General features: G+C 50.9%; 1 protein-coding gene across 1 annotated transcript in view; it reads right to left on the reverse strand.

Annotated features, from left to right (window-relative positions):
- LOC142560898 (uncharacterized) overlaps positions 1–25,347 on the reverse strand; it is a 141,979-nt gene that overhangs the window by 69,437 nt on the left and 47,195 nt on the right. Inside the window, exon 2 of the mRNA XM_075673309.1 lies at positions 23,892–24,000. Within this exon, the coding sequence (XP_075529424.1) occupies positions 23,892–24,000 (109 nt within the window). The remainder of the gene's footprint in view (positions 1–23,891; positions 24,001–25,347) is intronic.

The raw sequence follows: 25,347 nt of genomic DNA on the forward strand, positions 1-25,347 counted from the left end.
CGGAACGCCTTCGCAGCGGTCGTCATAGAGGCGTCAACCGGCGCCACGAGGACGGCAGCGAGCGTGAGAAGCACCGAAGCGGAGCAAGCGGAGGAGGTAGCCATCGCCCTGGCCATCGCCGACGCAGACTGCCACACGGTACTGAGTGACTCAAGACAGGCGGTGCGAAACTTCGCCAAAGGGCGAATCTGCAGGGAGGCTGAGCGCGTACTGCGAGCGGTAAAACTAGACGAACGAAAAGTACGACTCAAGTGGTTCCCGGCGCACGCGGGCGACGCGTCGGAACGCAATGAGAACCATAACGAGACGGCACACGCCGCGGCGCGAGCGCTAACCAACCGCGCCCCGGCGACAGACCGTCCGACGTGGTTCGGAACCAAGGACCGCATGACGGATTACAATGAAATCACGAAGGCCTACCGCTTGGCTCGCAGGACTCTTCCACCCCCGCACCCGAGACTGAGTCGAGCGGAGGCGGTAGTACTGAGACAGCTCCAGACCGGATCGCTACCGAGCCCGAAACTGTTGAATCGCATGTACCCCGAGACATATCCGACAGATATGTGCAGAGTCTGCCGGAGGGAGACCGCAGACTATACGCACATCTTGTGGGACTGCATTAAATATCCAGAAGACGCTAACTCAAGAACACTCCCACCGCGGCTCGAGGCAGCCGCGAAGAGCTACGACCGAGACGATCAGCTCTGGGCCGTCCAGCAGGTCCTCGAGGCGCTCGAAAGGCACGGACCCAGCGAGCCGGCAACGGCGAGCGGAGACCCGCGCCGAGTAACGGCACCTTCGAGGATGACGTAGGCCCTCGTCGGGGCGCGCGAGCGCCCAACTGCAGGCATAAATAAAGTTTCTCCAATCCAATCCAATCCAATTCATAAAGTCCGTCTGGTGTAGCGAATGCGGTCCTTTCTTTGTCAGTCTCGTTCATCGGAATTTGCCAATATCCTGATCGAAGATCAATGGAGAAATACTCCGCCCCTTGTAGTGTGTCCAAAGCGTCGTCAATTCGAGGTATTGGATATACGTCCTTGCGTATGATCTTATTGAGCGCTCGATAATCGACGGAAAGGCGAACGGAGCCATCTTTTTTCTTTACCAGAACCACGGGAGAAGCCCATGGGCTAGATGAAAGTCGTGTTATCTTCCGCGCAAGCATGTCAGCAACCTGTTGTTCAATTATCTTGCGTTCGGACGGCAATACACGATAGGGGCGTCATCGTATTATAGCGGAACCATCTGTTTCGATGCGGTGAGTAGCCGCAGAAGTTTCGCTCAACACAGGGGAACACCTATCGAAGCAGGCTTTGTGCTTTGCCAGGACCACCATTAAGGCTTCGGTCTGCACGGCTGTTAGGTCAAAAACAAGAACGGCTGGAGGAGAGAACGAAGAATTCATACCTGAGGTTGGTGCTGGCGATGAGGAAGCGCAAAACGTAACTATAGAGATAGGTTGAGTGTCAGCGAGGGTTGCCACAGTCATCCCTTTGTGCAGCATCACTGGATCTGGGGTCGTGTTGCAAACAGACAGAAGGGCGCGGCCACGTGAAAACCGGACGAGACAGGTGGCAATGAGAATTCCGCGAGAACTATAGCGGGAAGAAGGGGCGACTAGCGCGTCTCCGTCGGCGATCCGACTGGATGTTACGGCTACAACGTCTTCGTGACTAGGACGCAGGACGTAGTCTGCCGCAATGGCCAAGTTCACGCATGAAAGTGAAGAGTCCGTAACAGGTGCAAGCGCTGTATCCGAGATATGGACAACTTCCTCTCTACATTAAATGGCGATGGAAGCAGAATTTAGGAAGTCCCAACCCAGTATAAGTGCATGGATACATGTTGGAAGGATGAGAAACTCAATATGGTGGCGTATGCCGTCGATGAGAACACGAGCAGGAGTGAATGAATGCATTATTAGCACCACACAAAATAGGTCCAAGATAAGGCGTTTTCACTTTCCTGAGCCGGGAACACAGATCGCTACGAAGAACAGAAACGGCGGCACCGGTATCGGTGAGAGCTGACGCGGGAACACCTTCGACAGTTACAGAAAGCATGTTAGCCGGGCAAACAGGAGGAATTCTTGAAGACCGATAAGAAGCAGTTTCTCCTCCAAAAACTGCGACAGTTAGTCTCCCGAGTGCTGATCGACAAGATGGGAAGTTGGGCGACGCGGTGATGTAGAGCGCCGGCAAGGCGATGGAGAACGACGTCTGGCCGAACGGGAACTATGAGGCAGATAGGGAGAAGCTGGAGGAGACGGAGAACGGTGTTGAGGGGACGAGTACGATGCGGAATAGTAGGCGTCTGGTCGGCGAGTACGGTCTCTCTCGTGCTCTGCATAGCCTCGTCTTTCATCCTGCTGGCGACGGCGGCAGAAGCGAGATATATGGCCGCGTATACCACAGTAAAAACAAACAGGACGAGGTGGACGCCACTGAGGGTAGGATGGCGCAGCAAGTGCTCTGGTTCCAATCGAAGCCAAATGGCCATAGGCACGGACGTCAGTAGGCACGGAGGTCACGGTAGGTGTAGGTAGCGAAGCAACATCCGCGTAGGTAGGTGTGGGGCGTTGCTACCGGAGCAAGATGTGTCGTAGGTGTAGTCATTGCTGTCAACTCTTGCTTTACGACCTCGCGCAAGTCGAAGGTGGGGGTTGGGGCGCAGGCAGCGGGTGGACGCCTTAGGTCTTGTAGTTGAAGCTCTTCGCGGATGATGGTGCGGATAAGAGCACGTAGATCTGGAGAATGGGGAACCTGAGGATCGTTACTGTCATATGGAAGACGAATAGACTGCAGCTCGTCTAGGCGTTGACACGTGGAAGTGATGTCTAGGACAGAAGCCGGATTTTGCACGATTAAGGCATTGAACGCGACAGACCCAATGCCTTTTAAGATGTGGCGAACGCGTTCGGCTTCCCTCATGCTAGGATTCGCACGGCGGCACAGAGCCAAGACAACCTCTATGTATGAGGTGTAAGACTCTTGTGGAAGTTGGAGGCGCGTTCCCAGCTTCTGTTTGGCGACTTTTGCACGGCCAGACGAAGAAGCGAAGATTTGCCGCAGCTTGGACGTAAACATGGACCGATCCGCGATGTCGGATTCGTGGTTGAAATACCACGTCTTGGCAACACCGGTCAAGTAGAATATGACGTGCCTCAATTTCTGTGTGTCGTTCCACTTGTTGGAAGAACTTACGCGGTCGTAGTGGTCGATCCAATCGTCGACGTCATCACCGCGGAGTCCTGCAAAGACAGGGGGATCGCGCTGCGGGCTCGTCACAGTCCAAGAGGGCGCCGTTGGCGGTGTCGTCTGTGTGGTAGGGTTACAGGTGCCGGAAGGGCCGGGGTTGGAATTGTCCATCGTTGTAGGGGTAGCTTGGCGCAGGCGGCGACCGGAACGGAGTTCCAGGGAGGACGGGATCGCGAGATGACGTCGGGGTCTTGACGCACCTGCACCGTTTATAATACCGAGACGGATCAAGTTGTCCAGTGCTGTTTATTCCCAAAAAGGCAACGCCTCAGCTCATGCGCGAAGAAGTCAAAGAACAGGGAAGATGATGATGGCTACGTACAAATGAAAACGACGAAGTACGGTAATAGTGTTTACAATATATATATATATATATATATATATATATATATGTATATATATACTGGTCATCCCTAAAGCTCTCCGCAGTGAAATCTTGCAGGCCTGTCACGATGAAGCTACCTCGGGCCACCTAGGCTACACAAGAACATTAGCACGGATCAAAGAGAAATACTACTGGCCACGGCTCGCAACACAGGTGAAGCACTACGTTCGAACGTGCATTGACTGTCAGCGACGAAAAGTGCCACCTACGAAACCTGCCGGACTACTACATCCCGTTCAAGTGCCGGAAACACCGTTTGCACAAATTGGGATGGACCTATTGGGCCCATTCCCAATATCAACTGCAGGAAATAAGTGGATCATAGTTGCGACAGATTACCTTACGCGTTATGCAGAAACCAAAGCACTTCCGAGCAGCACAGCAGCCGAAGCCGCGCAGTTCTTCATCGACAACGTCGTCCTTAGGCACGGTGCTCCAGCGGTCATCGTAACCGACAGGGGAACCGCGTTCACGGCTGAACTTTTGCGAACTGTACTCACGCTCAGTGGCAAAGCACACAGAAGGACGACAGCTTATCACCCGCAAAGCAATGGTCTTACGGAGCGCCTCAACAAGACTCTCGCAGACATGTTGTGCATGTATGTCGATGTGGAACACAAGAACTGGGACCAAATATTACCTTACGTAACGTTTGCTTACAATACGGCTCGGCAAGAAACAACAAGAATGACGCCATTCAGTCTCCTCCACGGTCGAGAAGTGACTACAACGCTGGATGCTATGCTTCCTCATGATTCCAACGATTCCGAGACTGACGCCGCAGATTTTACAGAGCGCGCCGAAGAAGCAAGACAGCTCGCACGCGTTCGCATAACTAGCCAGCAAGACCGTGATGCGCGACGTTACAATCAACGCCATCGATGCGTCGTCTACCAACCCGGCCAAAGAGTCTGGGTTTGGGCTCCAGTACGCCGCCGAGGCCTCGCGGAGAAACTTCTGCGCCGATACTTCGGACCGTACAAGGTTCTACGACGCCTTAGCGACGTCAACTATGAAGTCATTCCTGACAGCCAATCCTGCTCGAGGCGCCGTCAGGACCTGCCTGAGACTGTGCACGTGGTGCGCATGAAACCTTATTTTGCTGAATGACATGGACACTTGCTGGTGGGCTGGACACCGGGTGCTACCCGCCAAGCATCGGGACGATGCTCCTTCTGAAGGGGGGCAAATGCCGCGACGCCATCTGTGCCCAACCATGCTGACGACGAGGACGACGACCTCGTGTGTGCAAGCGAGCGTGCTAGAGAAGAAGCTAAAACTGAACGCTTGTTCTGATTGTCTAGATTAAATAACGCTCTCGGCTCCTTCGCTGTGGGTTCGGTTCCCACCTGCGGGAAGTTTTTTTTTCATCCACTTTAATTTCCATTAATTGATCGTTTCTTTATTTGATTTATTAAGCACAAGTAACTTCCCCTATGTTGTTCGTGGTGTCAGTGTTTGTTGGCTTCTTATGTTATGACTAATAAAAATTGGGCCCCTCGGTTAACCCCGAGGGGCCATATATATATATATATATATATATATATATATATATATATATATTTGCATATAGGCGCATTTCTGCCCTAGCCGTCGCCGTGACGCTGGTTATGAAGTCCAAGGGCGATGAAATCGTCATCGCGCGCCGTGCACTGTATGTGCGAGGGTGAGCCAGCGATCGCGGCTCAATCTCGCGCACGCAAGCGAGGGAAGCGGGGAGGAAGCGCGCCGTCTTCCGTCGCTCGCTCTTTACGGGGCAGGCTAGGGACAAGGGTGCACGTTCTACTCCGGGCGGCGCGGGTGACTGCGCGCGCTCGCCCTGGTCGCTGTATCTTGAAAGCCATCTGCGACGGGGACATAGTTCGGTCCCTTGCTGTGTTTTCGCGACTTAATTGCCGTTAGTGCGACACGCAGCACGAAGGTCCATTCGCTTGCTGCTGCTGCCGCGCTTCCTCGTTCCGGCGTTTTGTGGTCATCCAGCGAGTTTCAGTGGTCATCGAGTGAGATGTGTTCGTGTTTGCCTATGCGCGCGTGACACCATACTTGTTAATTTATTTAGTATGCCTACATTTACGAGTTTATACGGCCAATAAAACTACTATTATTACTTCGTATAGCTAGCTGTCCACTAATTTACTATCGCATCGATGATTCGCATTTCGGCCGAAACTGCGACTTTTTCGTATCATCGCACTGCGCTCTGTCCTTAACTTGTTCTCCAAGTTTCTGCCCCATATGTTAGCACCGGTAGAATGAAATCATTGTACACTTTATTTTCAATGACAGCGGTAAGCTCCGAGTCAGGATTTGTTAATGCCTGCCGTATGCACTCCAACCCAGTTTTATTTTTCTGTAATTTTTTATGATCAGGTTCCTCTGTGAGTAATTGTCCTGTATAAACGTACTCCTGTATACACTGTAAAGACTGAGTGGTGATCCTGAATTCTTGTTCCCTATCCAAGTTACTGGATATTATAGAGGCTGATTCAGCGAACACTTTCAAAAATTTTTTAAAGGTTGCCTGTGGCAGACAGCACAATTCTAGTTCATGAGGTGGTCTACTCGAAGCGGTGGACACAACCTGTACAAAAAATTCAGATGCATAATTTATTATTAACAAAAACAAATAAATAAGTGTTTAACTAATTATTCTACGGTCCCTGATGCAATTTACAGATTCTAACCGTGGTGTTCGCAAGGCAGAGGCACGTTTGTGCTTTTGCGCTTCAATGCAAAAAACGACTTCCTTTTTAGAAAAGTAAATGGAACACCAATGCATTTCACCGCAAAGTTCGGGATTTAATACCTCAAAATTGGTGTAGTCCTGAAAATTCCTTCCAAATGGGTATGCCTTGCGAACTCCACAGCTAAAGTTTATAAATTACAATATTGGCTATAAGGTAATTCGTTAAAAACTTAATGAGTGAATTTTTGTTAAATAGTCAATTATGCATTTCAGCTTTTTGTGCAAGTAATGTCAGCCTCTTCCAGCAGAGCAGCTCATGAATTAGAATTGTTCATCTGCCACAGGCCATCTTTAAAAAAATTTGAAAGGGATTGCTGAAACACCCCGTATTTGTCTTCAACACTAACCTCCAACCCCACACTTACATTTTCTATGAATACATATTGTCACGTGGTAGTGACGGTAAAGAACACAGTAGCAATATTGTGAAAGACGAAACTAACTTTTATTGGGCGAATCTGTACGCACAGAAACAGGCTACACTTAAAGCACAACGATATCGGCGAAATAGTCGGCGATTGTCGAAATCTGATCTGCGAGTCAAGCGCGTCGGCTTTTCTACATCAGTCTTCGAAGGTTCCAGAGTGATCGCTGGTGCCTGCGCATCTTCCCGAAAATTCTACACCATTCGCGTCGCGCGATGAAATAAGATTACGCCAGATTCGGTGACAACAAACAGCGAATAGAACTCTCGATAACTTTCGAGAAACTTCCGATACATGCAGGCACATCCTGCACTGTGCGATAACGTTTGTTGGGCGGTAAAACGTGGCTACCCGATAAAGTTAAACAACTACACGTGTCAATACCGCCCTCTTGAATAGCTTTGTCCCGATGCTATAAACATAAGAGACCGAAACCCAGAAGAGCACTTATTAAACAAAAGTAACAAAAGAACAAAGAAACAACCTCCAGAGTAACACAGTCCATAAAAAGAAGATCCAGAGTTCAGCTATGCAAACTCCCAAAGTGCGTTAGCGCTGGTAGAACGGCTTAAGTCGCACAACATGGACTACTTCATCATCGTCGAGTGCACCAATGCGTCTGATGATCTCGTAGGGTCCTGTTGGATACAGACCCTTTTCCTGGCATCACTCAAGTTCTTCGACCACATCCATTAGCCGTCGCATTCCAATTATGGTGCGCCGGGGCGCGTCTATCACGTCACCGGTCCCGTAAGACAGGTTGGCGACCCCCACCTCATGCGCCGCACGTCGAGCTATTGCCTCCCCCGCCCCCTGCTTGACTCTTCCCGAAAGTGCAACGGGGGCAGGCATGATTCCAGGTAGTTGATCTTGGTCCCGAACAAAGCTGTTTTTCGGCTCTGGAAGGTCGTTCGAAAACAACCTGTCCCCTCCAACTGAGAGCTACGAGGCGAGGAGGCGACGCCGGAGGCAAGTCAAACCTCGGACAATGGAGCCCTCGGAGCATCCCCATTGACCGAATGTGACGGCACATGCACGGGCGCCTACCACTGGAGGAAAATGATGACACCTGACCTGGCTTGACGATTGACCGAAAATCACGTGACCCCGAGAGACCGAAGGGGTTAAAAGTAAGAGCCAGGGAGAAGAGTTTTTCGTTCTTCTTGCCCCGGGCCGCAGCGTCCGATTTGCCGCCGGCCGTCCATGACCTTATGACTGTTCACTACTTTGTGTTATTACTGTAAATAATGTGAATAAACCTTCAGTTCTCAAAATTCTTCTCAACGTCGGCTAACTCCCGCACTAAACGGCAAGATCTAATAGTCCGAAATAGCGCCTTAAAAGCTTCTCGCTAAGTCCTCGTGGGCATATTAGGGTCCAAACCTAAACACGGTCATCATCATCATCATTAGCCTGTTTTACGTCCACTGCAGGACGAAGGTCTCTACCTGCGATCTCCAATTACCCCTGATCTGCGCCAACCGATTCCAACTAGCGCTCGTGAATTTCCTAATTTCATTGCTCCACCTAGTCTTCTGCGGTCCTCGACTGCGTTTCCCATCTCTTGGTACCCATTCTGTAACCCTAATCGTCCAACGGTTCCCTATTACACGACCTACCAAGCTTCATTTCTCTTGATGTCAATTACAATACCGTCTATACCCGTTTGCTCTCTGATTCAAACCGCTCTCTTTTTGTCTCTTAACGTTATGCCCAGCAATCTTCGTTCCATCGCTCCTTGCGCGGTCGTTAACTTCTCAAGCTCCTTGTCAGTCTCCAAGTTTCTGCCCCATATGTCAGCACTGGTAAAATGCATTGATTGTACACCTTTCTTTTGAATGATAATGTCCAGTCAGGAGCTGACAATGCCTGCCGCATGCGATCCAATTCACTTTTATTCTTGTATGAATTCCCTTCGCATGAATTTCCACCGCATGATACTTGGCGCAGAAACACACGTGCAAAAGCTCTGTCCCCGTAGCTTTCTCATCATTCCTGCAAAGAGTTGTCCGCGAGTAGAACAAATCAGCTCACAGTGGCGCTCATCCTTTCCCGTTCATCTTCTTGCGAGTTAGCTTGTTCCCCTCTTCTCATATCGTTCACTTACATTGACAATCATCTTTGATGGTTGTCGCACAGTTCTTCTCTCTTTATTTAAGGTGTTTTGTTACTTCTGTCAGTGTTTTTCTCTCTTTTTGGCATCTTAGTGCTGCATTCAATGTTTTTCCCGGTTTTTTGTTGTTTCCATTTAAACCTGCATTGTTATACAATTAGATAAAACATAATTAACATTTCGAGATTATATGATTCCTTGTGCAGTATCGTTGAAGCACGCAAGCTTGTCCCCTACTCCCGTAAATGCCTTCTACAGGGCTTGCAGCATTCATAAGTAACAATAAAAATGTATTATTGCGGAGGATCAAAAGGCCAGATGGTTTGATCCCAGAAACAGTGCAGCCTACGGTGCATTGTGGCCAATTTTCGATTATATATTGGCGGTAATTAGAAGATAGAGTAAAAGCAACGGAAACATTCTATACTGACCTGTACTGTACCCAGAGGAGTCAGGATACCTCAATTAGCAATAATAATGAACAGGATACAGAAACTCCTGCTATAACTAGCGATGAGGTCAGAATGGCCTTGGAAGACATGAAACGAGGAACAGCGGTAGGATAAGATGGAATAACAGTCAATTTAATCAAAGATGGAGGAGACATAATGCATGAAAAACTGACGGCTGTTTATACGAAATGTCAATCGACTGCAAGGGTCCAAGAAAACTGGAAGAATGCAAACATTATACTAATCCACAAAAAGGGAGACTTTAAAGAATTAAAAAATTATAGGCCTATTAACTTACTCCCAGTATTATATAAAATATTTTCCAAAATAATCTCCAATAGAAAAAGGGTAACACGGGACTTTAGTCAACCAAGGCAACAGGCTAGCTTTAGGAAGGGATACTGTACAATGGATCACATCCATGTCATTAATCATGTTATCGAGAAATCCGCGGAGTACGATAAGTCTCTCTATGTGGATTTCATAGATTATGAAAAGGCATTTGATTCAGTAGAGATACCAGCAGTCATAGAGGGATTACGTAATCAAGGAGTACAGACCGCTTTCGTAAATACCTTGGAAAATATCTACAGAGTTTCCACGGCTACCTTAATTCTACACAAGAAAAGTAGGAAGAAACCTATAAAGAAAGGGGTCAGACAGAGAGACACACTCTCTCCAAAGCTATTCACTGAATGCTTGGAAGAAGTGTTCGAGCTATTAAACTGGAAAGGCTTAGGAGTAAGCATCGACGGCGAATATCTCAGCAACCTTCGGTTTGCCGATGACATTGCTCTATTCAGCAACAATGCAGGCGAGTTACAACGAATGATTGAAGGCCTTAACAGAGAGAGTGTAAGAGTGGGGTTGAAGATTCATATGCAGAAGACAAAGATAATTATGAATAACCGGGTAAGAGAACAAGAGTTCAGGCTCGCCAGTCGGCCTCTAGAGTCTGTGAACGAGTACGTTTACCGAAGTCAATTAATCACAGGGAACCCTGATCATGAGAAGGAAATTCACAGAAGGATAAAAATGGGTTGGATCGCATACGGCAGACATTGCCAGCTCCTGACTAGAAGCTTACCATTGTCATTGAAAAAGAAGGTGCACAATCAGTGCATTTTACCAGTACTGACATATGGGGCAGAGACTTGGAGACTGACAAAGAAACTTGAGAACAAGTTAAGGACCGCGCACAGAGCGATGGAACGAAGATTGCTAGGCATAACGTTAAGAGACAGAAAGAAAGCGGTTTGGATCAGAGAGCAAATGGTTATAGACGATATTCTAATTGACATGAAGGGAAAAAAGTGAATCTAGGCAGGTCATTAATGCGCCGGTTAGATAACCGTTGGACCGTTGGGGTTACAGAATGGGTACAAAGAGAAGGGAAACGCAATCAAGGACGACAGAAGAGTAGGTGGAGCGATGAAATTTAGCAATTCGCCGGCGCTAGTTAGGATCGGTTGGCGCAGGACACGGCTAATTCGAGATTGCAGGGGGAGACCTTCGTCCTGGAGTGGACGTAAAACAGGCTGATTATTATTATTATTATTATTATTATTATTATTATTATTATTATTATTATTATTATTATTATTATTATTATTATTATTATTATTATTATTATTATTATTATTATTATTATTATTGGCGATAATTGAATTCGTGCCGTTAGTTTTACCAGAGTCCTTCCATGTTTTTCTGGTCACGAAACTCCGCCGTCACGGAGGCCGCCAGGGGGCCAGCGAGTGCGAACGAGCTTCGCATCGGCTCTGTACAAACACGGCGATTTCGTTCGGATTTCCACCCACGCAGTGCCCATCTTTTCACTACACCGTTCGTCAAGTATGGAGGCCCAAGTGATCGGAGAGACCATCGACCCAAAGGACTATGATCCCAGGGACTGGAATCATATCCTGAGCCTACCCACCCGTCAGAAAGGAACACCGAAAATCCAGGACCAGGCGAACGCCGCCACCGGCTCGCGACCTGCGGATTCCGTACACCAAGCGTCCCAGCTGCGCGCGACGCGTCTCGCGGCGCAAAGGTCGCAACGCCAGCCGCGTTTGCCTGAGGATACCTACAAGACAGTGTTTCGTTCAACCGGGGGACTTGCCTTAACCGACCTTCAACCGCGCCAGCTTCGCCTGGCCCTGCTAACTGCAGCCAAGGACCTCCAAGCACCAGACGCCACCAGCTTGATTATCCACCCCCTCAACAATACCTGCACGATGAGTACCCCGCATAAGGCCGACGCGCTACGCCTGGTCGCCATCCAACAACTCTCCATCCGAACCCAAGTCTACGCCGTCACCGCCTACATCGCACCCCCAGATGGTGCAGCAAGAGGAGTAATTACTAACGCCTACTGGGAAGAAACCCCAGCACAGATTCTGGACGACCTCATCACGGGCAACCCTAGCATCCCCATCATTGATGCACGCCGCATGGGACAGACCCGTTCGATCCTTATCACCTTCCGGACGGGTCCGGTGCCCCGAACCATCTCCTACGGAGGCGGGCTCCACAGCTGCAGTCTGTACAGAGGACACCTGGACGCTTGCACAAACTGTAGAAAACCAGGGCATCGCGCGGATGTGTGTACCCTTCAGCGTACGCACAACTGTTCAAGATGCGGTATCCCGCACCCCCGAGAGGACACCCCGACATGCACCCCAGCCTGCATACTCTGTGGAGGCGCCCACATGACCGGTACTAAAGGCTGCAAAGCGAGGGGACGCCGCTCACCGCCCGCGTCACGACAACAGCACATCTCCCGCACACCGGAACGAGACGCGGACCACTCCAGCGTCCGTCGCTCCAGCACGTCTCGCTCATCGTCTCGTCGCCGCCAGGACCAACAGCCTCCACAGCTTTCCTGGGCGGACAGAGTAGCAGACAAAAGACTGAACGTTCCCAGCAAGGCTTCAATCCCCCCGCCCACACAGGAGGACCCCCGTGACCGGGAGCTCCAGGCCCTGCGAGAGGAGGTGAGTCGTCTTAGCTCTCTCATCAAGACTCCCACCTGTACCCCTCTACCGCTTCCGTCAATCGTACCTCCCACCCAACCCACACCGCTACCCCAAACACCCAGTGAAAACATGGAACAATCTGACTCCCAAACCGCCACCTCACCCCCACCCAAGAAAAAACGCACAACAGAGCACCCACCCGTCACCCAGACCGACCTTCAATCTCTAGAGGCCCGCATGGACGCTAAACTCGCCGAAATGGATGCGCGTCTAGAGGCAAAATTCACTCAGCTCACCGACCACCTATCTCAACGCTTTGAACAACAAATTGAAGCGGCATTTACGCGCATGGTACACACCCTTGAGATGGGCCTTGCACGGTACGACACCCGCCTCCAAACAATCGAGCAGGCCCTTCTCTCGCTGCAGCTGCCCAATCGCCCCTATCAATCCCGCCCACCTACCCCACAAAACTCCCTACCCAACCCACCTATACTCACCCCACCCAAGCTACAGTATGGCGGGGCTACCACCTAATTCTTTATCAATTCTGCAATGGAACTGCCGCCGCTTCCGGGGCAAGCGCGCACCCCTCCAACTCCTCCTCCCCACACTTCCCACGCCGCACATCCTCCTCCTTCAGGACACACATGTCCCTGCCATACTTCCCAGTTACACATCCGCGCACTCGGACGCAACGAATACACCCAGGGCTTCCACACTCATACATCGCTCCATTACACACCAAACGCATCAGATCACCTCCGAGACGCCCTGCGTGATCACAGAAATCATACAACATACACACTCCACACCATCTATTTTTATTGCAAACATATACCACCCACCGTCTCATCCGATGGCTTCATTGGAAACGCTACTGCGAGATCTCCATCGTATTGCAGGCAAGCATCCATTGATAATCGGAGGGGACTTCAACAGTCAGCATACTGACTGGGGCTACCGCACCACCACGGCACGAGGACGACGACTCTGGTCCTTGGTGCAAGAGCTCCGCCTCACAATACACAACAACTTTAACACCCCCACGAGAATTGGCAACAGTGTCAGCGCGGACACCAGCCCGGACTTGACACTGAGCCGCAACGTTGCGGGTATTACGTGGAACGCAACATATCACACATTAGGGAGCGATCATTACATCCTCTACGTTACAGTACCCTACAAACAAAGAACGACCCCTCACCTAACACACAAACTCACCAACTGGGATGCAGTCCGCGCCGCACGGGCGGCCCTTCCTGACGCTCCCATTACAAACATCGACCAGTGGGTGGCATCACTCATGAACGATGTCTCCGCACACACTCGAACCCTTGACACCACACCAGATACGCCCACCCTCGACACTCACCTGGCGCACCTATGGGAGGCCCATCATAGCATCCTAGAGCGCTGGAAAGGGCAAAAGCTCAACCGGACCCTTAAAAAGCGGCTAGCTGCACTGCAAACAAAAATTACTGAACACTCTGAGGAGCTCTGCCGATCCAACTGGGGACAGATTTGCGATAGTATGGCTGGCAATCTGTCCTCCAAGCGCAGTTGGCAACTCCTCCGTCACTTAATTGACCCCACGCAATCTAAAACAGCCACACAACATCACGTCACACGCCTTATACACAAGACCAACCTTTCTCCCGACGCACTCATCGACATACTTAGGAACACACACACAACTCCCGGTACCTCAAACCCCCTGCCCCCCTATGCAGGCACGCCGAATGCCAATCTCGACGCGGAGATTACGGAAGCAGAAGTCAGAGCGGCCCTCCTAACTCTCCGCTCTAATTCCACTCCAGGAGTTGACCGTATCTCCAATAGCATGCTCCGCAATTTGGACGATCGGTCGATTTCCCAGCTCACGGAGTACTTCAACACATGCTGGCAGGAGGGCACCCTTCCGCAATCCTGGCGTCACGCCAAAATCTTATTCATACCCAAGCCCCACAAACCCCTTACACCTGCAAATCTTCGCCCCATCTCCCTAACCTCATGCCTGGGCAAGCTTTTGGAGCATGTCGCACTCGCCCGACTCACACAACACATGGCGGAGCACGACCTCTACCCGCACAGCATGGTGGGCTTCCGTCCCCACCTGTCGGCACAGGACGCCATGCTCCAGTTCACACAGGATATTTTCGACCCCCTCATACCGGGCCACACAAAAGCCGTCCTCGCTTTGGATCTCTCCAAGGCCTTTGATCGCCTAGACCATCGAGCGATAATGGCGGCGCTGTCCCCCTTGAACATAGGTGAACGTATGTACACCTATGTTCAAGCATTTCTTACTAACCGCACAGCCGAAATTCACTTCGGTCCCCACACATCCCGCCCATACACCCTTAGTGGGATTGGCACCCCCCAGGGATCTGTCCTCTCACCTTTTCTCTTCAATGTCACTCTCATTCCCCTTGCCCGCAAACTACAAAACATCCCTCACCTTCGGCACACACTCTATGCTGATGATATCACTCTATGGACTACCCATGGCAGTGATGGAGACATAGAGAACACTCTGCAGTCGGCAGCTACCCTCACCCAAACACATGCACGGAGTATCGGACTCTCATGCTCTCCGGAGAAGTCGGAACTCCTCATACTTCGCCCCACAACCCGAAACTGCCCCACCACCCCTATAACCGTCACACTGGAAAACCGGTACATCCCTGAGGTACACACTCTCCGGGTACTGGGCCTCCACATCCAAAATGACGGGAAAAACACTCTCACCATCCACAAACTCAAGCGGACGGTGGTGTCGATATCCCACCTAATCCGCCGAGTTTCTGCACGCCACCGGGGTATGAGGGAGCATGACTTATGTCGTCTCATTCATGCCTTCGTCCTCAGCCGCTTTCTCTTCACGCTCCCCTACCTTAAACTCCAGAGCAGAGAAATCTCCACCCTGGATGCCATGATCCGAACAGCATTTAAGACAGCACTACACCTACCCCTAAATACCTCCACCGAGAAACTCCTCCAGATAGGCCTACATAACACGATAGGTGAGCTTATTGAGGCCCACAGACAGACACAATACATACGTCTCGCGAGAACCACCACCGGCAGACACATACTACACACCCTCGGTATCAGGATACCAGCCACGGATCCCACACAGCTCCAGGTGCCCCACCACATTCACCGCGAACTTCTCATTAAACCTCTCCCTAAAAACATGCACCCCACCTACCATGAACCCCGCCGCAGAGCTCGCGCACGGGCGCTCCACAAACACTATGGCATGGAACCGGATGCTGTGTGGGTGGATGCCGCATGCACAGGTGAGGACGCGGTTGTTGCCATCACGAACCCCTCCCTACAACCGATTACCACCCTTCACATATCCCCAACTGCCACTTCGGAGGAGGCTGAAGAGGCTGCCATTGCCCTAGCTATTATGCGCACGGAGGCCCGGTATATATTATCAGACTCTAAAACTGCGATACTAAATTTTGCTCGCGGGAGAGTTCACGTCCCTGCATTTCGCATACTGAACTCTCTCGCTGCATACCCGCCCCGCCACATGGAGCTCATATGGGTGCCTGCCCACTCTGGGAATCCTGGAAACGAGGCTGTCAACGCTTTAGCCCGAGGTTCTCTCAACCGGGCAGCGGCGGCCTCCGATCCAGGGTTCTCACGGGAGCGCATGCATTCATTCACTGAATTGACGCAAGCCTCCAAAACTGAGCGTCGGCTCTACCCCCCACCCCATCCCTCCCTTGACAATTATCACCAGACACTTTGGAGGCGGCTCCAAACACGCACCTTACCCTCCCCTTATATACGCTCGCGCTATCACCACGTCCACACCGACCCCTCCTGTACCCTCTGCCACCACCCCAAAGCCACTCTCGATCACATTCTTTTCCTCTGCCCGGCGGATCCTCCCCCGCGGGGCCTGGAGCACCTTACTACTTGGGAGGCTTGGGAGACCCTACTGCGCTCCGAGGACCCGGCCAAGCAAGCCATCGCCACAGGCCGGGCTGCCAGCGTCATGAGCCTCCGGGACATGAACGTTTGAGTGCAGTGGGGCCGTGCGGGGGCCCAAGGACCTGCGTGTCCGCAACTCCCCTGTGTGCAATAAAGTTATCACCACCACCACCGCCGTCACGCTATGGGAGAGGTTCATATGCTGCCCAAAGGTGCCGCGACGCGGCGCCACTGTGCCACAGAGGGCATCGTTCGCGTACCGAAACGCGCGCGCAGTGCGAGGCAAGCTGAGTGATCGGGTGCGTTATGTGCATGTGCTGCGCTATTTTTCGAGTGCTGGGCTGTTTGGTTGAAGTGGCGGGGTGGGACAACGATGCCGAACACGTGTTGCGTGCCTGGGTGCCGTTCCGGCTACAAGGGCACGACCGAAAGGTGTCGTTGTTCTGTTTACCTAATAACAAGGAGCAGCGCGAGAAATGGAAGCGGGCCATACCGCGGTAGGAAAGTGGCGGTTTTAATTTCGAATCGAAGTATACGCGTGTGTGCGCGAAACACTTTGACGCCTCGGACATCGTCACTGCGTACAATTTCAACATCAACGGCGACGACGTGTCCCTGGAGCGTGAGAAGCCGACGCTGAAGACTAACGCCGTTTCAAAGATGCTTTTAACAAACTTCTTGCATTGTGAATGGTGGACCATTTATGACCGGACGCCTCTGTACTATCTGTATTTCGCTCCGCTTGTTTTACATGATAAATAAATGATCGTGCTTGTATTTTGTTTTTGCACCAACACGTTTTATTTCTTTTCTTAATCGAATTATAAAGTTTTTTTTTTCATTTTTCGACCATGATAAGAATGTCAGGACCGGTGATTGCAACATTTTAACACATTGTAAATAGTTGCGAATTAAGAACCAAAATACCTAGTCTCGTCGTTCCTGCGTCGAAACCACGAGCAGCGTGAATAAGTGCTGGGCTTACTGACGCTTCTAAACGACTGCTTGCTAAGGCAATTGCCTAATTACAGCTAGTTTCAACTGAACCTAACACTTCAGGTTCGCCTTAATCCGTTGTTAAAAGCCGCACCGAAGACATTTAGTAGCGAAGTTCGTCTTGCATTATCTTATTCAGAAATGGCATCGCTTTGCAAGAAATCTTAAGCGCATGGAGCAGCTCAGTTCGCTTTTCTTTGTCATGAAGTATTCTACGGTAGCAGCCCTTTGCAATAGCAATTTCATTCTTTTGATCTCGTTATAAGATACTGCCCACAGAGTCCTTCTCTGCCACAGTTTAACAGAAACTGAACAGCTGTGCTCGGCGAACAATCTGGCGCTATGCGCAACGGAGAATTGGCGCTTACTCATCTGGTGATAAGTGGGACCACTGGCGTTTTGTTGCGAATGCGCGGTGTTTAATTTAAGGCAAATATTAAAAAGCGGAGCCCACCGAAGCGTTGAGGCGAACGGCGATGATGAAGAAATCCGGACCGAGACCGCCCGGCCGTGTACAGCGGACGCACTTCGACGGGGGCGAAATGCAAAACACCCGTTTATTTAAATTTAGGCGCATTTTAAAGGATCCCAGGTGATCAAAACTAATCCCGAGTCCCCCACTACGGCGTGCCTCATAATCGTATCGCGGTTCTGGCTCTGAAAATTCCAGATCTTTCTTTTTTTTCGGTCTGAGACCACCGCAAGCTCCATGTTATGAGCGGCTTTTTTTTTTTTTCGTCCCGTGCGCTCATATCATCGCAGAAGACACGCCCAGGCAGTAATTTAATTATATTCAATGTTAAAAATAGTTACGTGAAACTAAAGCGATGGTTGAGGAAGTTGAGAAAGCTAGAATACCGAGGCTGCCCCACACACAACCACAGCGGCAGCGGCGTTCGCATGCCCTCTCATGCACGGTTGCGCCTCTAGCGGCGGTCGCTGGCGCTATATGAAACTGAGGCGGCAGTTTCGTGACCAGAAAAAACATGGAAGGACTCTGGTTTTAGATTCTCTGCCACTAATTCTCGCTTCGTGTGGGTGACCTCAAAGCCGCCTTCCAGACAACATTACTCCTCGCGAGCCCTGTTTATTCCAGCGTACTCGCTCCATTTCCGAAAAGTGTGCCGTAGGTCGACTTTGCCTCAACGTGTCTATATCTACGGCGGTGCAGCCTTTACAGGGGTGTAGTGCAATGTGAGTAATGTTTCACTATACTTGCGCTAATTATGCTTGCACTGTTTAGTTTACCTAGCGTGCGACTAATTCGCTCTTCCTTCCTCCTTGAGACGTAAATTTTCATACCTCTTGTGATTGGCTAAAAGATTTTAAGGCGCGAAAGAGACGTTGTTTCATTTTTATTTTTGTGCTGGAAATACACCGAGACTACACATGCAACGTGCTAGGGAATCATAAGAAATGTTCCTCTCAGCGAGGGACCCGAAGCGCTAAGTCGCAATATTGTTAACCCGCGTAATCCCCTGGCCCCGGCGGCTTTACCGCTTCACCGCGGTGCACGCTTTACCGCAAGCAGATTGATGTTTGTTATGCTTGTGGAAAGCCGGGGCATCGCCCTGACGTCTGCGCCTCGCCGGAACAAGTGGTTTGCAGAGGCTGTGGTTCAACCAATCCCGGTGAGGCCCACCGGTGTACGCCCAAGTGTGAACTGTGTGGGGGAGAGCATATCACGGCTGCCAAGGAGTGCCAGCAGCGGTTCCGTACCCCATATGTGGTCCGGCGCCGTCGTTTTGAGCGGGCTATGGCGGACATCAAGACGGAGGATGAAGAGAAGGGAGGCTTCAGGTACGACGAAAGCCAGTTCCCGACGTTGGGGAAGACGCTGGAGACCGGGCAAGGACAAGATCGTGGGTGTCGACGTTCAAGATCACGATCAAGGAGACCAGGCAGAGCATCTCGCAGCCGCTCCGGTGGCCGGTCTGAGAGCAGATCGGCGTCTAAGGTGCGCTTCGGACTGGACAGACAGTTGGAAACTGAGGCTGCGCGTGGCACCAATGGGACTGCGGGACAGGGTGTGCGCAAGAGTGGCGTGTTGCAGGGTCTACAAGGCAAGGGCCCCGGTTTAGCGGCCAGTGGTACCTTGGCGGAGCACACAAGTGCTCGAACGGAGATGCCTAGTTTGGTAAGGCCAGAGCAAGAATGAGGCGAGAACGCAGAGTTGAGAGAAATGGTGAGGTTGCTTAGGGCAGAAATCTCGGCTCTTAAGGGTGTGGCAGGACCTGCACCGGCCGAGAGGGCAATGTCTGAGCCCACAGAGAGCATGGATTTTGCTGATGTAGGTGAGGCTAGTGGGTCGCGCCCCTCAAAGAGGAAGGCGATGACTCATGAGGCGGAGCCTGCGTCGAGGAAGCTGAGACCTGAGGTGAAGGAGATGCTGTCGAGTTTTGTAGATAGTGTTAAGCAGGTCAACGATGGTCTGGCGCAGCTGAATACGCATCTCACAGAGTCGCTCGGCTCGATCGATGCAAGGTTCAAGGAGCAGCAATGTAAAATAGAGGAGTTCGAAAACAAATCCAGTCGGAGTGCCTCTACCCTTCTTAGGTGGAGATCTCAGTCGGCTGGTTCCTCGACAGGGAAGTGTCAAGTTCAGCAAGATGGCTCGCAGCAACTGCTTCAACATGGCGTGACAAAATGAGGCTTTTTGTGTGTGGCAACGGAACTGTAGGGAGTATGGTCGTAAAGGGGCGCCTCTACAGCAGTATATTCGCGCGTGTAAGGGTAGGCCGCAGGCTATTCTACTGCAGGTGACAATGACGGAAGAAGTTTCTCTGACGGGCTACTGAACCGTCTTCGGCGGATCCAAAGCTCGGCGGACCTGCATTCTGTTGGATAGCAAACGGACGCAGGTGGTCCATGATCTTAATATACCTTTAAGTTCCCTGGAATATGTCATGATTGAGGTGATTCCTAACCGGGTGAACAAGAAAATCGTGTTTATTCTGAACGTGTATAGTGCGCCGAGGGACAGGGTGCAGATATTCAAGCTGCTTCTGCAGAAGGCTTCTAAGCTTGCCGAGGATCATCTGCTGGTCGTGGCTGGGGATTTTAATGCTCCGTATCACGTGTGGGGTTACAAGCATGACACAGTTAAAGGGAGAGACCTTTGGCAGAACGCTGCGGAGTTTGACCTTACGCTGGTCACTGACCCTACCTTTCCGACACGTATAGGGACATCGACGTGTACGGATACGACTCCTGACCTCTGCTTTGTAAAAAACGCGGCCTAGATGAGGACTTTTCTGTGGAAGACGTACGCACGGTTCTGCATAACCTGAACAGCAAGTCGGCTTCCGGACCAGACGTGATTTCGAACAAGCTTTTGAAGAATCAGGACGATAGGTCAATCAAGTACCTTACCGGGGAGGTTAACGCTATGTGGAGAGATGGGGTGGTTCCGGAGCAGTGGAAGACAGCTCTCACGGCGCTGATTCCCAAGGCTGGCAAAGCCCAGAGCATTGATAACTTAAGGCCTATTTCGCTCACTTCGTTTGTGGGCAAGGTAGCCGAGCATGCTGTGCTTAATCGGCTTACAAGGTAACTTGAGGAGAACCAGGTCTACCCCCACACTATGATGGTTTTCGGGCCGGGCTGTCGACTCAAGACGCAATGAAGCTCATCAAGCATCAGGTCATTCATGGAGATGGAAGGGGCGTTAAGGCCATCCTAGGGCTGGACCTGGAGAAGGCTTTTGTCAATGTTCGGCACTCTTATATTCTTAAGTCCATTTCGGATCTTGGCCTCGGAGCGCGCTTTCATGATTATGTCAGGTCATTCCTGTCAGGCAGGAAGGCTACCTTGAGGGTTGCGGTGGTGGAGTCAAAGACGTTAAATCTTCGTGACAGGGGCACTCCTCAGGGGGGCCATCATCTCGCCCACATTGTTCAATCTGACCATGGTTGGATTGACCAAGAAGCTCTTGGAGATTGAGGGATTAAGCACACCATGCATGCAGATGACGTGACCATATGGTGTCCTGGTTGTAGTGAGGGCTATATCGAAAGTGTTCTGCAGGAAGCAGTAGATGTAATTGAGAATTATTTGGACCCGACAGGGTTAACGTGCTCCCCCTCAAAGTCGGAGCTCTTGCTGTACAGTCCCACTAGAAAGGGACGCAAGCCAAGGGGATGGATCCCCGTGGACCAGCTGAGCATTCAGTTTTGTACAAGAAATGGCGATCTCCTACCTAGGGTAGATAAGATCAGGGTTCTAGGTATGATGATTGAGTCGAATGGCGCCAACACGCTGACTATCCAGAAGCTCATTGCCAAGACAGAAAATGCGGTGCGCCTAGTGAAGAGGGTGGCCAACAGGCAGACGGGGTTCAAGGAGGATAGTCTGATTAGACTTATGCACGCATTTGCATTGTGTCACTTTACTTATGTGGCGGCCATGCACAAGTGGAAACCATCGGAGAAGGAGAAGCTTGACACGCATATTAGGAAGATCACGAAGAAAGTGTTGGGAGTGCCAATGTGCACCAGCACCGACCGACTTCTCCAGCTGGGAATTCATAATATCTTGGATGAGATAGCTGAGGCTCAGGAGAGGACGCAGATGGTGCGTCACTCTACAACTAGCACGGGTCGGTAGATTCTGAGAGAGTTAGGTGTTCCTCAGGAGAAAATTTTGCAGCTTCATGTCGGTATTCCCTTGAAGGTCCGTAATCGGTATCACGTCAAGCCTGTTCTCAGGAACAGGCTTGACGTGATACCGATTACCGGTTCTCAGGAACATGCATCCGGAGCGAAATGTGGCTAGAAGAAAGGCCAGGGGGGGGGGGGGGGGGGGCTTGCCTGCTGAGACTCATTAGTGATGAGAATCAGAAGGTTGGCTTCGTCGATGCTTCTTTTAACAAGGAGAGGAAGGTGTTTACCATAGTTATTGTGGACAATGAGGGCAGTGTCGTTAACGCTGCTACCGTTCGAACTGATGGGCCAGAAGTCGCGGAGCAAGCGGCTATTGGGCTCGCCGCGGTTGACAGGCGCAGGCCTTTTGTATATAGCGATTCAAAGTCGGCCGTTAGGGCCTTTGAGAAGGGCTCGGTGGCTAAGGTTGCTTTTAAAATTATGCAGACAAGTGAGATCTCTCAACACTACTTATGTTGGTTCCCTGCTCACCTTGGCATGATTGAGAGAGCCCTTCCGAATCTCAATGAGTCCGCTCATGAGGCAGCGCGAGATCTTACCCTCCGCTCTCCGGCGTGGTGGTACTCCCTCCGCCACACCCTCCGCCTCGGTCTCTGTTCTCGGGGAGTACCGCCACACCCTCCGGCGTGGCGGTACTCCCCGAGAACAGAGACTCCCCTTCCACATACAATGAAATCACGAAGTATTACCTTCTTAATCGCAGGGTTTACGGTTTGCCGCATCCTAAACTAAACAGGGCTCAGGCACTTAGATCACGCTTACTACAGACTGGTACTTACCCTTGCCCACGGTGGCTGAACATGTTTTATCCAGAGACGTATACAGAGCCTTATTGCCAAGATTGTGGTGCTTTAGCCACGCTCGAACATGCTCTGGTCTTGCGAAAGAATTGAAGACTCCGCGATCAAAGATGCGTCCAGGTGGGAGGCTGCACTTCGCAGCCCGGACTTAGATGAACAATTCTGAGCTGTCCAGCAGGTTCACGACGTGGCCGTGAGGCTTGGCCTTCCGGTCCCGACGTGGGAGCGGCCCGCTTAGGGGTTGATTATCACTACTTGCAGGACCAAATAAAGTTTTCCATCCATCCATCCATCCACATACGCCAAACCCATGTGAAGTCAGTTAAAGAAACCTTGTCTTCAAAATTTACGGACTCACAGGCACGTAAATAAAAGCCCATTCTTTGACTCATTCAAACACAAACGTACTTAGAATTTGACTCATGTCTGCGTGCGTGTGTGCGTGCGTGCGTGCGTGCGTGCGTGCGTGCGTGCGTGCGTGCGTGCGTGCGTGCGTGCGTGCGTGCGTGCGCGCGCGTGCGTGTGTGTTTAAACAAAAGTCACAATACGGATGGGCGGATATTACTCCACCAAGTTCATCACTTTTATCTGTGTTCTGCGCATATTTTCTGTCTTCAGAACCTTCGCCTCCCGTTAGCGAACCCTTGATCATGAAAAAAATCCGTTAGTTCTGCCACAGATTCCATGTGCGCAGCTTCCCTGTTCTACGTTTAAATTCCAATCCCTCGAGCCGGGTTACTACGACGTCATTTGCATCCGAATGGACACTGCGACGCACTAGCAAAATACGACCAATGTTCATTTTGCCTGCGTCAAAGTAAATACCGCGGCCTCGCAGAGACCGCTCTAAGCGTTTCGCTGTGTCTCACTAGATGTTTTAGTGAACGGTGCTTGTTAATGGCTCGTCCCTAGAATTCGTGTGCCACAATTTGAGAAACACCAGTGCAGTGTCAGAACAACATAAAGCTCAGCCTTCCAGTAGGGATACATTGTGTAGAGACGCAGACGTGCGAAACACGGACATAAGTCCTTGTCATTGTTCTAGTGTGCGTATTTGTTCGCTTGCCTTTCTTTGTACTGGTTGAGACGTCACGGAATCGCGCTTCCCCTGCAGAGCTCACCTGTTGGCCACTACGGGTGGCCTCGAGAACTCCTCGGGACATGGCCAGTCGGCGAGGAATTCGGCCGCGAACTGGGCAGCTCCCCGCAAGAACTCGTTGTCGGGAGGAACTGCGTATGCGCATTTGAGGTACTATGGGTCATGGTAAACAAAAAAGACGCAGTTTCGCCCGACAGGCGGAGCATCGGTCGCTATAGCAACTTAGTGGACACCTATACGTAGTAGGGATAGTATTCCGCAAAGTTAGGGGGCAATCAAGGGCGGGAGAAAGCTTTAGGAATTGAAAGAGCATCACTTGCAACCAGCTTACTGAAAGCGGACGGGCTCACATTTAAAGGAGAAAGTGGCCAAGTGCGCATGAACGTTTGCGCACAATACTCAGAGAAAGTTTGCATCGTTGTCCAATCATACAGCGCAGGAACTGTCGTTCTGAGCTGCGTAAAGTCATAGACGTATCGCTGATGCAGACGTCGCGTTTCATGTTGATGAAATAGGTCGCCATTAATTTCCGTGCAAAGGAATCTTTGCGTTTACCAAGAATGCGACATAGAAAAGATGTGGCTCACACGTGCGGGAATCGCAGTGCATATGTAAATGTACAATAATATTATTCTCGACAAACAACTCGTATTCCCTTGCCCTATTGTCGATGCGACGGCCTGTATGGCCGATATATACCCTGCCGAGATTAAGTTCGTAGAATTTCGGGCAACGCGCGTTGTGTGTGCTCTGAGCACTTCCAACGTCATATCAGTTGTGACTGGGTAATCTTGAGCTAAGGTAGTTATCTCCGGTGTCGACGTGCAGCGCCACAATCCAAGGCAAACCCTGAGTGCCTGCAGCTGTGCACTCTCGATTGTGCGGATGTTACTTTTGCAGGTATTGTTCAACACAGGTAAGCTGTACCTCAGATACCCGAGAATACCGTGCAGCTGTAGCATCGCGCGTACTGACGTACCCCACGTTTTCCCTCCAATTAACTTGAAATGGTGTAAAATGGGCGTAAGGGGAAAAGAAAGGCAGAGAGAGACAGAGATAGAAGAAAGGGGAAAGGCAGGGAGGTTAACCAGACGGCAAGATCCTGTTTGCTACCCTACGCTTGGGAGAGAGGGGAGGGGGAGATAAAGTGATAGCAAAGTAGAGAAAGGGGGAAAACACAAAGAGCCAAGGAGCTGCGCATGCGCCCCTGATCAGCTGCTCGGCGCCCCTTCCGGAGCCTCGTATATGTTTCTTTTTCGGAAGCTTGCCCTTAGGCATCACGAAGCGCTGAGCTGCCTATAATATAGCTGCTACATTGTATGCTAACGCCCTAAACGTTGATGAATTCAATTTCTTTCACGCTACGCTTCTATCTATGTTAAGAACCAATCCGAAGCAGTTTAGGAGCGCAGTAAAGCCAAAAAATGCAACAGCCATACGTCTCGTTGACGAGCCTGGTGGTCCAGAGCCGAAGCACC

This window comes from Dermacentor variabilis, chromosome 10 (assembly GCF_050947875.1).
Source record: "Dermacentor variabilis isolate Ectoservices chromosome 10, ASM5094787v1, whole genome shotgun sequence".
NCBI lineage: Eukaryota > Metazoa > Arthropoda > Arachnida > Ixodida > Ixodidae > Dermacentor > Dermacentor variabilis.